The 17947-nt window shown below is 37.9% G+C and overlaps 1 protein-coding gene across 3 annotated transcripts in view; it reads left to right on the top strand.

The window, feature by feature from the left end:
* Positions 1-17947, top strand: part of LOC120068965 (phosphoinositide phosphatase SAC4-like) — a 58897-nt gene that overhangs the window by 23682 nt on the left and 17268 nt on the right. Inside the window, exons 10-12 of one of the 3 annotated variants that reach the window (XM_090315690.1) lie at positions 8176-8539; positions 15312-15384; positions 15459-15638. In XM_090315690.1, coding sequence (XP_090171816.1) covers positions 8176-8539; positions 15312-15384; positions 15459-15532 — 511 coding nt within the window. In that variant the 3' untranslated portion in view covers positions 15533-15638. Of the gene's footprint in view, positions 1-8175; positions 8540-15311; positions 15683-17947 lie in introns of those variants that run through there. The other 2 variants (XM_090315689.1, XM_090315691.1) reach the window with 2 other exon arrangements.

A 17947-nucleotide genomic window follows, 5' to 3' on the forward strand; every position in this document is an offset into this window, starting at 1 on the left:
GAAGGGCCTCAGTAATGCAAGGTTATGGTGGTTGGATCAAAATCAAAAACCTTCCCTTAGATTATTGGTTAGGGAAAACTTTTGAAGCAATTGGGGCTTATTTTGGTGGATTAATTGCTATTGCTTCAGAAACTCTTAATCTCATCAACTGTTTAGAAGCAAAAATTCAAGTCAAGAAGAATTTATGTGGATTTATGACAGCCACCATTGAAGTTACGGATGATATTCATGGAAGTTTTTACTTAAACTTTGGTGACATTGCTTGCTGTCATCAGCCTTTAAAACTACCCACTAAAGTTTTACTTAAAGACTTCTCCAACCCAATAGACCTAGTTCGGTTACAAGATGCTCTAAAGGATGAAGATGCCTCATCCCAATTTGATGTAATTGATTTATCTAATTGGTCTTTCCTATTGTCAAATAAATCTAAGCCTAAGTTCTCACGAAGTCCAAGTGCAAAAGCAGAAAAGTTGAAAGAATTCCAAAAGCCACAGACTTCAATCATCAATCTGGGAGAAATAAGGGAAGTCGAAAAGCCATCTTGCTTTTTTAATGAGGCTGACGAAGCAAATCACTTAAATATGGAAGCTGAAAAGTCCCCCCTACTCACAGCCGCAGCCTTCTGAAAAGGATTTTTTAATTCAAAGGAAGCCGAGAAGCCCCCCTTGCAGCCGCAGTCATTTGAAAGATCATCTGGCATATTAAAGGAAACTGAAAAGTCCCCTGTTTTTGCTGTTTCAGATAAGGCTCCTCGTGTTCCACGGATAGATATTAATTCATCTGCTGCCATTAAGATGAAAGAGAAAGAAGTTGAAAAGCCACCAGTGCCAAAGAGAAAAAAGAAAGCAAGATTTTGTGTCCCCTGCAATGTGGTGCTTCCCTCAGTCTCTTCCTCGTTTGAGCATGTCTTAGCCAAGCCCGAAACCCAAGCCCCTCATTATCTTTCCTCTTCCCCTGCTCTCTATCTCAATTCCTCTCCCCTGCTCTCCCCTGTTTTTCCAGATCACTCGACCTCCCTGCCTTCTCTACCCTCAAACAGCCGGTCCCCTCCTTACCCTGCTCTCCCCTGTCCTAACAGAGTAATCTTTTGCTCTGTCTCTGCTTCCCCCAAGCCTCCTCTTCCTCCCCTGAACATTAAACCAGCCCTTAAATCTAGCAAAACAAACTAGAAACGGCTAAACAGAGCCCGTCCCCCCTCTTGCCTCTTCAAAACCTTTTCCAAACACTTTATCAGAAGATAGCACCTGAGGGAACACCCCAAAGGCCTCGGACTCAGCCTCAGCTCAGTCTCCTCCCAGCCCCCAGAAGCCAGAATTTCTTCTTTTCCAAAGCAGCCTTTTAATTCCAGGTCAGATTATCCATCTTCTCTTCCCCCTTACAACCCGGCTGGACCACCACCAAAAGAAACCCCTATTTTCACCCCTAAACATCAATCAATCATTGAGAGAGATTGTCCTCCTGATTCCCCCTTTAGTATCAGTACAGAGGAAAACGATTGGCTTATCAATTCAGAAGATCATGATGAGCCAAATCCGGAAGAAACCCTGCTTGCTGACCTAAATACCCTGTTTCAAACAGGGGAGGACCTTACTGCCGAGACTGAAATCCCCAATCCTGCCCTTTCAGCCTTTCCTTCAACCCCTTCTGACCTCCCAGCACACCTTCTGAGCTTAGTCACTGAATGCAACCTATTATTGGACTAACCATTGGTTGGCATTGATAACTGTTCTCGAAAAAATGAAGATAGTATCCTGGAACACCAGAGGTCTCAAAGACATTAATAAAAAGATTGGCCCTTAAACGATCTTAAAGAAAATTAACCCTTCAATTGTGTTAATTCAAGAATCTAAGAAGGAAAATTTTGATGCAAGTTTCATTAAATCTTTATGGAGTTCTAATGGGAATTCGTTAGAATCTTTTGGTGCTTCTGGTGGGCTGTTAACAATGTGGGACACAAGCTTAATTTCAGTAATAGAAACCCTCGAAGGCGGTTACTCTCTCTCAATTAAATGCAACACTAATTGTAAAAAGACTTGTTGGGTCACTAATGTATATGGGCCAACCGATTACAAAGAAAGAAAATTTGTGTGGGAAGAACTTCTGTCCTTGGTAACTTATTGTGAAGACGCATGGTGTATGGGTGGTAATTTTAATATCACAAGATGGGCACACGAAAGATTTCCCTTGGGTAGAAGCACTAGAGGCATGAGAAAGTTTAATAAGTTCATTGAGCAAGTAAAACTCATAGAAATCCGATTGAGTAATGGGAAGTTTACATTGTCAAGGGAAGGCATCACTGTTTCAAGATCCTTACTAGACTGCTTCTTCATATCAAAAGGCTGGGATGAGTTATTTGAAAACTCTAGAACCAATAGACAAGCTCGGATTTTTTCAGACTACTACCCAATTTTATTAGAAGCCAGATCATTTAGTTGGGGTCCTTCGTCGTTCAGGTTTTACAATAGTTGGCTACTCAACAAAGATTGCATCCAAATTATAGAGAAAGCATGGTTTGACAGCAGAGTACATGGTTGGGCTGGTTTTGTATTAAATCAGAAACTGAAAGATGTGAAAACAGCAGTAAAACAGTGGCATCACTGCAATAAGGAAAAATTAAAACAGAAAGAGGAGAGGTTGCTAGCAGAAATTGAAAATTGGGGTACACTTGCTGAGAATTCCCCACTGTCCAGCACTGGTTATGCAGCTTGGTCTTCTTCAAATCAGAACTAATGGCCTTATATAGGTTGGAAGAAATTAACCTATTGCAGAAGAGTAAAATAAACTGGCTTAAGCAGGGAGATGAGAATACAAGCTTTTTTCACAGATTCTTAGCAGCAAAAAAGAGGAGAAATTTTATAAACGAGTTAGTTGATGAAACAAGGGGTCCCAACAAAGTCGAATGCAGAAATTGAAAGCCTAATACTCAACTTTTACCGCAGCCTTTATCTAAAATCTTCAAGGCAAAGGCATCTCCCTTTAAATCTAGATTGGCTTTGTGTGAACTCGAATCAGAATCTTCTCCTGCAAAATAATTTTTCAGCCACAGAAATCCTCTCAGCCATAAAAACCCTTGGCAAAAGTAAAGCCCCAGGCCCCGATGGCTTCACCACTGAATTTTTGCTGAAATTTTGGTCTATTCTCAAGACAGGCTTCCAAGATACCTTTAATGACTTCTACAAGAATGGCAAGATCAATGCGTGTATAAGAGAGAATTTCATTTGCTTAATTCAAAAGAAGAAAGTAGCAATCAAGGTAAGTGATTACAGACCCATTAGCTTAACCTCATTAATCTACAAAGTCATTGCTAAGGTGTTAGCCGAGAGATTGAAAGGGGTAATGTCCAACATCATTGCTCCATCCCAATGTGCTTTCATAGAAGGAAGGCAAATTTTGGATCCCATACTTATAGCCAATGAAGCGGTGGATAGAGCAAAAAAGAAGAAGGGATAGATCCTTAAACTTGATATGGAGAAAGCTTTTGACCGAGTTGGTTGGGATTTTCTAGAAAAAGTGCTTTGGGCCAAGAGCTTCAATCAGAAATGGATAGAATGGATTTTGGGATGTGTCAAAAACCCACTTTACTCGGTCTTCATTAACGGGAGACCAAGGGGAAGAGTGGCCGCTTCAAGAGGGCTTAGACAAGGTGATCCTCTCTCCCCTTTTCTTTATCTTCTAGTCAGCGAAGTTTTGAGTGCATTAATTTCTAAACTCAACCAATCCGGCATCATTGAAGGGTTTTTAGTAGGCAAAGAGCAAGTCCAAGTCTCCATACTCCAATTTGCGGATGATACCTTATTGTTTTGCAAATATGACAGCACTATGCTGTCAAAACTTAAGCATACAGTGGAGCTCTTTGAATGGGCAGAAGGTAAATTGGGATAAATCAGCACTCTATGGCATTAATGTGGATGATAGTGAGCTCTATACTACGGCAGCTTCATTAAATGTTTCGGCTGACCATCTCCCTTTCCATTATCTAGGGTTGCCTCTAGGGGGCTACCCAAAAAGAGCCTCCTTTTGGTAGCTGGTCCTAGATAAAGTACAAGGTAAACTCGACAAATGGAGAAGATTCAATCTATCTAGGGGTGGAAGAGCCACTCTTTGCACCTCAATCCTTTCAAACCTTCCAACCCATTACTTGGCCATCTTCCTTATGCCCGAAGGGGTAGCAACTAAAATGGAAAGGTTAATACGAAGTTTCTTTTGGGAAGGCAATAAAGGCAGCAAGCAAAATCACTTAGTTAAATGGGAATTGGTTCAAAAACCTTTAGCAGATGGTGGTCTAGGTCTTGGAGGGCTCAAAGCTATGAACATTGCACTCCTTGCTAAATGGGGGTGGAGATTCTTCAATGAGGAAAACTCTCTTTGGGGCAAAGTTGTTAGAAGTATTCATGGTAAGGATGCTTTTGATTGGCATACGACAGGGAAAGGAGGTAGAAGTCTGAAAAGTCCATGGATTAGCATCTCAAAGACATGGCTTAAGGTAGAATCCTTGGCCACTTTCAAACTTGGTAATGGTAGTCGAATTGCTTTCTGGTTAGACACTTGGGAAGGAAATTCCCCTTTCAGCATCCTTTTTCCTAGCTTATTCAGAATCACCATGCTCCCTAATGGCTAAGTTGCCGATCATTGGGACAATAACATAGCTTCGTGGTCCATTACTTTCCGAAGATCGCTTAAAGATGAAGAAGTGTTTGCCTTCCAAGACTTGTTGAGAAAAATTGTAAGTAGAAGCCCTTCTCTCTCTTTTGATAAAAGAGTGTGGTCCATCTCAACCAATGGCCAATACACTGTTATATCCCTCAAAAGCCACCTAACACTATTCTCCCCATTGGAAAAGCCTATCTTCTCGGCTATTTGGAAATCAAAAAGTCCAAGAAGAGTCAACATCCTTATTTGGATTATGCTTTTCGGTCAGCTGAATGTAGTTGAAGTCCTTCAGAGAAAGCAACTAGCATCCTCCCTTTCCCCCCACAGTTTGCCCACTCTGCCTACATCATAGTGAAGACTCCCTTCACCTTTTCTTTACATGCCCTTACTCAAATTGGTGTTGGAATAAGTTGCTGTGTTTTTTCAATCTTTCATGGACCTTGTGCAATGATTTCAAAAGTAACGTGTTTCAGCTCCTTGCCAGCCCCATCTCCCACAAATCCATCCGTTTGATATGGTGTAATGCTGTAAAAGCCTTATTGGCAGACCTTTGGGTTGAAAGAAATCAAAGAATTTTCCATAACAAAAGCCACTAAATGCCAAGACCACCTTGAAGCTGCCCGTTGTCAAGCCTCCTCTTGGTGCCTCCTTTCCGATCCTTTCCGTGCTTACAGCCTTTCAGATTTCAACCTCAATTGGGAGGCCTTTATCTCAACCCCTCCTATCGGACAACACTAAACATTTCCAGATTTCCAGACTTCAGCAACACTTATTGAATTTTTTATATATTTCCATTATTTTCAGGCCAATGTTTTGGCTTTATCCTTAGTTTTTCACTTTTGTTGTTCTTTAGACTTTGTCCTCTTTTTGTAATCTTGTTATCTTATCTCCCAGTTTTGGGTTAGAATTGGAGATGATGAGGGTGCTAAGGGAGTGTCAACCTAGTTGAGACGTCCGGGTGCATCTCCTGATCCTTTTACAAGCACTTGTATTCTCGCTTTGCTCTTTGTATAACTCTTTTGTACTTAGAGCTTTCGCTCCTCTCTATTTATTAATACAATGAATCGTTTCCTTTTAAAAAAAAAATAAAAATAAAAATAAAACTATATTAATTTAAAAAGAAATTAAAATTAAAAAAACAAATAAGGGCTGTTTTCAAATATAAGAAAATCAACCAAAATATTTACAAAGAATAGCAAAATATCACAGTCTATATGTGATAGACCGCGATAGACTACTATCTGTGTCTATCATGACACAGATAGATACAGATAGTAGTCTATTGCTGTCTATCGCAGTTTATCACAGATATACTACGATATTTTGCTATTATTTGTAAATATTTTTAGTAGTTTTGTCATTTAAAATAATTTTCCTTATATCAAATTATATTAAATGAATTATAAATTAATGAATAGTCGTAAGCATATTCTTGGAACATTATGTAAGTTTAAGACATTCTCGAGTAGAAATCAAACAAAACAAACACATTTATTAAGATTCTCAAATATTATAAAAAATATTTCTAAAAAAAAAAATATGGTTATCTAAAGATGTCGGCCATGTAATTACGGACATCTATAATCCCAGGCATCTAAAGATTCTTGTTATCTACCTTCTCAAAAAACAAACAGCCCCTTAGAGTTTTTGCTCTGATATCATGTTGGTAAATTGGAATCTTATTGAATAATTCCACACGCTCTGCTTTACATTCATACATAGGAATAAATCAACAATTAAGGCACAAATCAATCATTACCGCAAGTATTAAGGAATAAATCAGCAATTAAGGCATAAATCAACAATTACCGCAAGCATACATAGGTCTGTCTTAAATAGAAAAAAGACCGTCAACATAAAAGGAAAAAATATCCTACCAAATATAATCACACCTAATTACCGCAAGTATTAAGGAATAAATCAACAATTAAGGCATGAATCAACCGGCTCATTCATTTCCTTAATGAAAAGTGAAAATTATCCTTTCAAGAGAAAAAAAAAAGGGAAAATATGAATAATGTTCAAGCCTATGAAAAGTAGATTAAATAACAAAATAGAAAAGAAAGTTATCAAAAACTGATAAAACTAAAACATAAAGCCAATACAAGAACTTCAAGATAAAAAAAAAAGACTCTAACAAGGTAGTCAAATAATCTGACATTCAGTGATCTGGGCTGATTACATGGATATTCTTACATAATACATAGTTATTGGCCCTTGCTTCTGTCTGATAATATCCGGTGCATGCCCACAAGGTCTAACCTGTTTGGCCGAAACTAATATCTATATACTTTTGGCCAATGTGATAGGTTGGTTACCTAAGATGCACAGATATGACACAACACATCAGTTTTTAAAAATCTAAGAGACAAACACAGCAATGACACATTTATTTATTTATTTTTTTTTGAAATGGAAACGAGACTTTTTCATTGATATAATGAAATGAGTCTAATGTTTAAAGTACAATGAATTAAAAGAAAAAAAATACAAAGAATAATTCGGAACAACAAGAACAAAATAAAAGAGACTAATCCTTAGAAGTAAATTAGGCTTTTAACTAGAATACAAACACCCAAGGAAACAAAAATACCAACCGAGCAATCTTCTGGCAAAGAGCGAAGATTGAAGCTTGAGTGACAAAGAACTTTGAAAGCAGTTGAGGTTTGGATCTGAACTCATAACCAGATTGACTAGCAAGCTGTCAACTTAGAAGCCTCCCCATAAACTGATCCAACCAGTCTTCTTATACAACCAGACCATAACAGCCAGAACAAGGGTAGATCACGTGAGGACGAGGACACCAAACAACTGTCGAGAGGCCATAAGATGAATTCAACAAAATTTTGTTTGGGCCCATTTGATGTTATGAATATCTTGCTGCTCAGACAAAATATTCTCCTAACAAAATATCAAGTAAGGCAGAGGAGTAAAGCTCCAGCTCCATGGGGGCGGGAGAAACATCAAAGATAATCACTAGGATTGGCAACTGGTTTACAAGATCATATATTTAGAAAAAGTTTATTTTAATAAATGTGTCATAGGTCTCATAGCAATGACACATTTATTAAAATATACTTTTTTTTTTAAATATAAATAATTTTTACACCATATGCTTAAAAATTTAGTTTGATGTATTTCATACTCGAAATCTATTGTTATTGTCATATATGTGCTTTTTAGTCTACTTAACAAGTGCTCTATGCATGTCTAACACATTTATTGCACTAACAAATGTCTGATATGTGTCCAACAAGTGTCGGAATGTTGGACATGTGATGGACATGAAGATGTCGCCAAATTAAAATGTCTGTATTTCTTAGTTGGTTAATACGCACATGCATGTTTTTTTTCCATGGTTCTGTTTCTGAGCTGGTCTCTCTCTCTCTCTCAATTTAAGAAATGAATAATAGCTTTTAGCCAAGGAATTCAGTCTGGATGACAATGGTGTCACTTTTCTGGTAGTAAGTTTCTGGACTCTTCCTGATAAGTGATAACAAACTTTATATGAAAACTTTCTTACAGGAGTGAAGGAAATTGTAGCTCATCTTCTCAGCTACAGTCAGACAATGATAATGAAGATGCTGCTAGCATGGAAAAACAAATAAGTGCTGACAACCTTGTTTCTAATGGAAATTACGTTATTAAGCAGCCACTGTTCCAAAGTGGGGTGCTAAGGACCAATTGCATAGACTGCCTCGACCGTACAAATGTTGCACAATATGCATATGGGCTTGCTGCTCTTGGACACCAGCTTCATGCCTTGGAAATCTTAGATTCCCCCAAAATCGATCTTGATGCCCCTTTAGCTGATGAATTAATGGGATTTTATGAGAGAATGGGTGACACGCTCGCACACCAGTATGGTGGCTCAGCAGCCCACAATAAGGTATGTCCGATTTCTGCCAAAATGCTCCCAATGTGGAAAATGAAATTGAATCTTTTGTTATTATTATGATTATTTTTTCAATTTGATATCAACAAGATAATTGAATTATTGAAGTTACCGATAAAATCCTATTGCAGAAACAAGAATAATGTCGGGGTTATTACATATAACACAAAAAGTTAGGGGTAAAAATTGAGAAACAAACTCGTCCACAATTAGGTTGAGGCGAGGGTATCTTGTTCTCTTTAAGAAAATTCAAACTCACGGCAGTATGTTCGTATTTGTTTATATAAACACTGATGTAGCATATATTATCTGACTTGTCTCCTCCTCGATATAATAACTCAACTGAAATGTAGTGTAGCACAAACCATTATGTACTGAAAGGTTGAGTTCAAACCTCTACGACAAAGAACACCCCTTTTCTGGTCAATTGCTCATGAAATATGGAAAGGAGAAAGAATGGAAGATTGAAGATTGTTTTCTTGTGGTTTAGAGAGTGCTTTTGAAAGAGTTGTATATAAGAATTTGTATAGCAGTTGGAGGATTGACTTCAGGTTGATTCATTGTTGCAATGTCTTGTCTTGCAACAGTACCTACAAAATTAACCTATGTGCTCATGTTGCTCTCTTCTCTTCCTCCTTTGTTCCTTACGACATTCTATTTTTGGATCAAACTCAAGCTATTGAGGCCTTATGTTCATGCATTAAACCTGTCCTAGAAAGCAATAAGATTCCAAGCTTGTTCCTTAAATTGAGACACTGCGATCGCAAACCGATCACAATCTTAAGCAAAACTGAAAATATGTTAGAAATCGTCATTCCTTGGCAACGACGCCAAAAACTTGTTGGAAGTCAGATCGAACAGTTTTCCTAGGTGCAAGTATACACTAGTTGTAGAAAATCAAGTTTAAATGTCTCAGCTGTAAATTATACAAAATGCTCTCTCCTTTCTCCTCTCCCATCCCTTTCTAGCTCCGTTCAAACCGCCCCTCTGATCACTCTCCGACTAGCCCTTCTCTGTCCGCTTCCTCTCTTCTTTTCTGATACCTCCTTTCACATCCAATTAATCTCCAAACCTTCAATCTTTCCTTTCCTTCCTATCAAACCACCTTCATACCCGCTCCTTGCCATTTTGATAGATTACCTTTTTACCAGCACCAATTTCCCCATCCTCATTTCTTGCACCCATTGATTCTAAACTCATGGAGGTGAAAAGCGGTAATATTTGTGATCATTTCTTCTGTATGTGGAAAGAAAGCAACGGATTCTATGTGGAAGATATGAAAAAAGGGCAGAAAATACTATTCTTAGTGCCTATGGCACATTGGCTAGAGACTAGTTGAAAAAAACATTGAATGGTCCAACCTTCGAATTCTTCTTATTAAAGGAAAGAGTCGATCACAATGTCATCCGCCTTTCAAAGTTCTGTGTTAATAAAGATTGGTTCATGGAGTGTGCGATATGGCCTTTAATAGGAGGAAGGAAGAACCTTCACATTCCTTATGGCGATGGTAAGACAGGCTGGCAAGAGTTCAATGACATTGTCAGTTTTTGTATCAAGGAATCCTTGGCCGTCACCCCCCCCCCCCAGTTTGTTCAGAGAATATTCAACATTCAACTATGGGAGAAGAGAACGTTTCTGCGGATAAGCTCGACAAATAAACTTCTGCTACATCGCATTTGAATTGGAAATTGAGAAAATCTATTGAGTCCAGAACCTCTTCCTCAGCAGAAAAACAGAGTATCAAGACCTCTGTTTTCCTACTCGATAAACAAAGTATGCAACATCATTGGGTTATTAAAAATTCAGAAGTATTCCAAGCAGATTTTGATAACCTTTGGGTTGTCACACACCTATTTGAGTTCGCTAATTGGCTAGAAATCAGTATAACACTCAAACTATACTTTCAATCAAATATCATAATCAACCCATTATTTGCAAAGAGCGCACTGGTTGCAATGGATCATTGTCCAATGAATGAACTAATCGAGAATCCCGCCAAATGGCAGAAGGTAGGCTTCTTCCACCTGAAATTTGAAAAGTGGGACAAATTCACTCATTGTAGACCGTTGTATTCAAAAGGATACGGTGGCTGGTTATTAATTTAAAATCTCTCTCTCGACTACTGGAATAAACAAACTTTTGAAGCTATTGGTGCTTATTTTGGTGGTTTGGAGAATATTGAGATGGAAACTTTAAATCTTCTTAATGTCTCAGAGGCCAAAATCCAAGTGAAGAAAAATTTATGTGGATTTATCCCTGCAATGTTGGAAATTTCAGATGAAAAGAGGGGTAATATCTTCTTGAACTTTGGTGATATCTCATCAATTAACCCACCCAGCAAGGTTAGGGGAGATTCTTGTTTAACTTCACAAATCCAATTGACATTGTTCGTTTAAATCAAGTTATAAAGGATGAGGAAATAGAATGTTTCATTAAGTCCTAAGTTCAAGTTTCTCCTTCCATCAAGGTGCAAGCCAAAGTTTTCCAAAAGCCCAGACATCAGTGTTGAAAAAGAGCTAAAATACATCTCTCAGATTGAACCAGAGACTAATTAGAGGTTTGCTAAGATTCCGTAGAACACACACAAAATTCGTTTCCCCAAGATCAGACAAATGTGAACACGTTTGAGGAAAAGAAGAAAGAGAAACACTTCAGGACAAAAAGAACCGTTGGCTGTTCATATTTCGAGCCACCTTTAAGAAAATGCTTCGACTTCCTGCCAAATGAACCTTTCTTTAATTTTTTGGCTTGTAAAAGCCTTTGAGAGAAGTCCAAAGGTCTCCTTTTTTTGATAAAGAAGAAGGATCGATTTCAATTGGTGGAAATGAGAAGTCAGGTGGGTGCTCATTGAATACAACGCCATTTGTTAGCCTCCCTCAGAATGACACTTCAAAAGTCGAGAGAAGATTGCAGTCTTTGAACTTAAGCTCATTATTACTCAAATCTCAGAAAAATGAAGACCCTTCAGCTACTCGTAATTCGTTTCACACAAGAAAACCCTACTTACTCAAGCCTCTCAGAAAGCGTTTCACCCGGAGAAACACTTCCTTTTGCAACTCTTGGACAGCCATAACAAATCACGATTTGCTTGGAAACTGTTGCATCAAAGCTCAAATTCTTGGTTTCTTCCCAGTCAAGTCAGACAATTCTACTACTAAAGATAGCTCTTATTCTTTTTCTTATTCAGATTTTAAAATTGTCGGCCCAAGCATGCCATTTGTGCGAGGAATCCCGGATTCTCTACAAGACGTTCGAAGTAGACACTTTGATTCAGATGAAGACTCTATAGTCAGTACAAGCAGTGAAAAAGTCGAGAATTCAGAAGTAGAGGAATTTGGATGGTCATTACAATGACTTGCAACTCTTATTTCACTCAGAAGAAGAGTAGGCTGTGTTGAACCCTCCTACTTTTAAACAGTAGAGAAGAAAGAGATACCACAGAAGCTGATCTCTGTAGTTGACGACTGTGAGTTGATCCTCGGGTTATTCAATCAAGAGCTTCTACCTCTTCTTGGCATACTATGAAGATTCTATCTTGGAATACAAGAGGTTTAGGAGATGTCTCCAAAAGACTGGCTTTGAGAAGAAGCTTGAAGAAAATACATCCAGACTTGGTTTTAATACAGGAAACAAAGAGAGAATCTTTTGACGTAGCTTTCATCAAGGAGTTATGGAGCTCCAAAGATATTGGCTGGGTTTTGTTCGAAGCTTTTGGAAAATCCGGAGGATTACTAAACATGTGGGATGAAAGCAATATTTTGTTTATTGAAGTACTGAAAGGATGGTACTCATTATCTGTTAAATGCTTGACGGTCAGTAAGAAGGTTTGTTGGATCATTAATGTTTACGGTCCTACAAATTACAGAGAAAGTTTATTTGGCCAGAATTGTACTCTCTTTCGGCTTACTGTGAAAAGCTTTGGTGTATTGGGGGAGATTTTAACATTACTAGAAGTATTCAAGAACATTTTCCTTGGGGGGGATTAACAAAAGGTATGAGGAAATTTAATAACTCCATTGCTAAGATTAAGCTAATGGAAATTCCTCATAGCAATGGACGTTTCACGTGGTCACGCGAAGGCATTATCATCTCTCGTTCTCTTCTAGACAGATTCTTAATTTCAAATAAATGGGACGACCTATTTGCTAATACTAGAGTGGCAAGACAAACTCGCACATTCTCAGTATCACTTCCCCATCTTATTTGAAGCCGGTTCCTTTGAGTGGGGACCTCCACCATTCAAATTCTGCAACAGCTGGCTGGACCTAAAAGAGAGGTGGCGAGTAATTGAAAGAGAACTAAATACTGAAGTTCAAAAAGGATGGGCTGGGTTTGTCATTTCCTCCAAATTAAAAAAAATCAAGTCGGCTTTGAAGTCCTGGGAAGTTGATTTTGAGTCTAAAAAGAAAAAAGCAGAAGAAGCCTTGCTAAAAGAAATTGAAAAATTAGATAATGAAGAAGAATATGTAGAAAGATTCCTTTCCGGAACTGATGTGAGAGTTTTCTTGGAAGCTGATTTGTTATCACTTTATCATATAGATGAAAGGAATTTAAGACATAAAAGTAAACTAAATTGGTTGAGTTTGGGAGACGGAAACTCTAAGTTTTTCCATAGATACTTTGCAGCAAAGAAAAGGAGGAATCTGATTTCAGAATTGATTAATGACCAAGGGCTACCAACAAATTCATTCAAGGAAATTGAAGACCTCATACTGGGCTTTTATGCTTCATTATACTCTAAAGATCAGGCATTAGTGTTCTTCCCCTCAATCTGAATTGGTCCACTGTCTCTCGAATCCAGAACACTTTGCTGGTTGCTAGATTTACCCAGGTGGAAATCAGAATTGCTCTGAAGTTGTTGGGAAATAATAAAGCTCCTGTGCTGGCAGCATTTTTCCTAAAATTCTGGGAATACTTCAAAGATAATTTTGTGGAGCTTTTTGAGAATTTTTATGTCAATGGTAGACTAAATTCTTGTGTTAAGGAGAACTTCATCTGTTTGATTAAAAAAAAGGAAGACACTATCTTTGTAAGGGATTTTAGACCAATCAGTCTAACCACAATATCTTACAAAATTATAGCGAAAGTGTTAGCCAAGCGTTTAAAGAAAATTCTGCCAAAGCATAATTGCTCCTTCACGGAGTGCTTTCATTGAGGGGAGACAAATACTAGATCCAATCCATTCCTTGTAGCCAACGAAGTGGTTGAGGAATATCGCTCCAAAAAGAAAAAAGGATGGATTCTTAAATTTGATCTAGAAAAAGCCTTTGATCGGATTGATGGGTCTTCCTCGAAAGTTCTTGCTGGAAAAACTCTGATCCTAGATGGATTTCATGGATAATGGGATGCGTTTCTGGTCCATTATTTTCAATTTTTATTAATGGAAGACTAAGGGGAAGAATCAAAGCTACAAGGGGCATTAGACGAGGGGACCCTCTCTTACCTTTTCTCTTTTATTAGTCAGCGAGGTTTTGAGTTTTTTATTGGCCAGACTTCATGAAAAAGGCAAATTTGAAGGTTTTGTGATAGGGAAAGATAGAGTTCATGTCTCCATTCTTCAATTCGTCGATGATACCTTGATTTTTTGTAAATATGAAGATGAAATGTTAGAATCCTTAAGAAAGACTATTGATTTCTTTGAGTGGTGCTCGGGGCAAAAGGTTAATTGGGAAAAACCTGCATTATGTGGTATCAACATTGATGACAGCAAGCTGTATGCAGTGGCATCCAAGTTAAATTGTAAAGCTATTCACCTCCCTTTTATGTACCTTGGGTTACCTCTAGGTGGTTTTCCAAAACAAGTTAATTTTTGGCTTTCGGTGGTTGAAAAAATTCAAGGAAAATTGGTACAAGGGAAGAGATACAACCTCTCTAGAGGTTGCTATGCCACTCTTTGTAAGTCCGTCTTTTCTCATATCCCTACTTATTATATGTCAATTTTCTTGATGCTGGAAAAGGTAGCCCTAATTGTGGATCAATTATTAAGGAACTTCTTTTGGGAAGGACATAAAGGAGGCAAAATAAATCACTTAGTCAAATGGGATTATGTCTCTAGATCCCAAGCGGATGGTGGCCTTGGTCTTGGAGGCCTTAAAACAAAAAATCTAGCCTTGTTAGAAAAATGGGGTTGGAGATTTATGGTTGGAGAAGATGCACTTTGGAACCAAGTTGTGAAAAGTGTACACGGTAGAAGCTTGTTTGGGTGGCACACCAGTGGAAAGGTTAACTGCAGTCTCCGTAGTCCTTGGATTAGCATACTAAGGACTTGGTTAAAAGTTGATTCATTGGCTGCCTACAAACTAAGAAATGGAAGAAGAATAGCCTTTTGGCTTGACCCTTGGGCAGACATTTTACCCCTAAAGAGTCTATTTCCAAGACTATTTAGTTTATCCCTGAATCCTAATGGCGCTGTCTTAGATTTTTGGGATTCCTTAACCGCTTCCTAGTCAATAGTTTCAGAAGGCTGTTAAAGGAGGAAGAATGCATTGAATTTCAATCTCTAATTGAAGTTGTTGCAGCAAAATCAATTACACAAATTACTGATAGGCGAAGTTGGGAGTTAGAAAATAATGGAATTTTCACGGTGAAATCCCTCGTAAACCATCTCTCTAAAGCTTCCCCTATTGGGAAAAGATTGGATTCTGCACTATGGAAAACCAAAAACCCGAGGAGGATTAACATCACAATCTGGATTATGCTTAATGGTCTCCTTAACTGTTCAACTGTAATGCAATCAAAGCTTCCCTCTCACTGCCTCTCTCCACAGGTTTGTCCCCTTTGTTTGGCAGATTCAGAAGATCTACAACATCTTTTCTTCAACTGCAGATACGCTCAAAACTGTTGGTATCTCTTATTTGATTGTTTCAATATTAGTTGGAGTTTTGGTAATATGTTCAAGGCTAACATGGAACAGCTTCTCATCGGCCCCACTTTCAAAGAAAAACCAAGATTGATATGGACCAATGCAGTGAAAGCTTTGATAGCTGAATTGTGGTTTGAAAGAAATCAGCGCGTTTTTCATGACAATGCTTCACCTTGGATGTCTCGCTTCAAGGCTGCTCAACTCAACGCTTCTTTATGGTGTTCTCTTGCTAAAACCTCCAAAGACTTCTCCATCCAAGACATCAACCTCAATTGGTAGCCTTTCATCTTCCCTTCACCCTAGTATTATGGGTCATTTTTGTTTTTTTACAAGATTTGCTTGTTGTAGTCATGTTGAACTTAGTTTATGAGTTTTGTTCTGTTTGTTTATGTTCTTATTGCTTGTAGCGGATCCTGTCTTATCTTGACAACAGGAAACAAAGATTTTGTAGAAAAAAAAGTACGATAAGTAATGTCTCCATTGAGGACAGAGGAAGACATTCTATTAATCAAGAAGCAAATAATAGACACAATATCAGCCCAAAATTGTTTTGGAACATGCATTTAAAAGGATAAGGCGTGGGCTGTTTCAAAAAGGTGTCTGTTATTTCTTTCAGCAACTCTATTTTGAGATGAAGTGTGCACAAGAGGATTGATGAATGATGCCATGACCACATACCAAGTACATGAGAGAAATCTTCACCAACATTATTAGTTTGCAAGGTTTTGATAGATACATTAAATCGATTTTGAATCTCGGCATGAAAAGCATAAAAATGAGACAATAACTCAGAACTAATTTTCATTAAGTATAATAGTGTCACACGAGAATAATCATCAACAAAAGTAACAAAATAACGAAAACTTGTTTGGGACACGACTGGACAAGGACCCCAAATATCAGAATGCATTAACTCAAAAGGAGCACTAGCTCGTTTATGAACTTTAGGACTAGAACTAAGACAATGAAATTTAGAAAACTGACACGAATCACAATTCAAAGACGATAAGGAACAAAATTCTAGATAAAGTTGTTTCAAAACGAACAACGATGGATGACCCAAACGATAATGGACTTCAAACGGGGATATAACTCTAGACCAAGCCATAGTTTTCGGTATTTGATGGTAAAAAATGTAAAGACCCCTCGACTCATGTCCTCTACCAATAATCTTCTTCATCATACGATCCTGAATCAAGCAATAGCTAGGAAAAAACGAGACAAAATAATTAAGGTCACGAATAAGCTAGCTAATAGAAATTAAATTAAAAGACAATTGAGGCAAATGTAATACAGAGGTCAAAGAAAGTGATGGAGTGAGAGAAATGGTGTCGGATCCAAGAACAGAGGAGGTTGATCCATCTGCCAAAGTGACAGACGGAGATGAGATAGAAGACAAAGGCATAGAAAATAAGTTAGACTTACCTGTCATATGAGCAGTGGCACCAGAGTTTATGATCCATTTGGTAGATGATGTAAGAAGACATTTCGTATTACTTGTCTGGACAATGGTGGCAATAGGATTTGATGAAGAAGATGCTTGCAAGGATTCCTTGAATACTTGAAATTTAGCAAAGTCGTCAGCAAGAAGACATTTCGTATTACTTGTCTCGGCAATGGTGGCAATAGGATTTGATGAAGAAGATGCTTGCAAGGATTCCTTAAATACTTGAAATTTAGCAAAGTCGTCAGCAGAAATGGTAGCAGACTTCTCAGCCATATCATTGGTGGAAGCTATTTGAGCATGTTGAGATGGTTGAGTCTTATACAATAACTTTTGACAATCACGTTACAGTCTTGGCTTACGACAATAGTGACAGACGATGTCCTGAGAATCTGATATTCGATTATCATAACTAGGGTTCTAAAAATTGTTAGTCATCTCTAAAGTACTGCTGGAGTTATTATTATTCTTACTCATACTGTTGGGTTGAGAAATAGGCGAATTGGATTGAGAACTCTCAATACGAAGAACACGACTGAAGGCTTCCTCTAGTGACGGAGTTTCAGAATCAGAAAGAATCTGTGTTTTAGCCATTCCAAACTCAGAGTAAAAGTCCATTAAAAATATCATAACCACCATCTTTTCTCGCTGAGCTTGTTGAACTTTGATATCGGGACTAAACGACAATAGTAAAGCAAGTTCAGCAACTGTCTTCTTAAGTCTCATAAAGTAACTTGTAATAGATTCTACTTTCTGTTTAGCTTGAAAGAATTGCGTACAGACATCAAACATTCTATGAACGTGTTCTTTTCTAGAGTATAGAAGAATTCTTAGAGTTCTTTCACATAATCACAATGATCTACCAAGCCAACAACCTCACTTTCAATAGAATTCTAAATCTGAAGATAAAGTCAAGCGTCATCACGAAGCCAAGCCTTTCTCTTTTCATCTTTTGGTGGCTCCTCAGTCACATGATCATCCATATCTGTACTATGCAAATAAAATCGAATCGTCTGACGCCAATCATAGTAATTTGATCCATTTAACTTGTGTTCATTTATCTTGGATGCTAGGGAAATTACATTAGATACTACCA

The sequence above is a fragment of the Benincasa hispida genome, chromosome 7, assembly GCF_027475165.1.
Source record: "Benincasa hispida cultivar pf3 chromosome 7, pf3_genome.v1.1, whole genome shotgun sequence".
Taxonomy (NCBI): domain Eukaryota; kingdom Viridiplantae; phylum Streptophyta; class Magnoliopsida; order Cucurbitales; family Cucurbitaceae; genus Benincasa; species Benincasa hispida.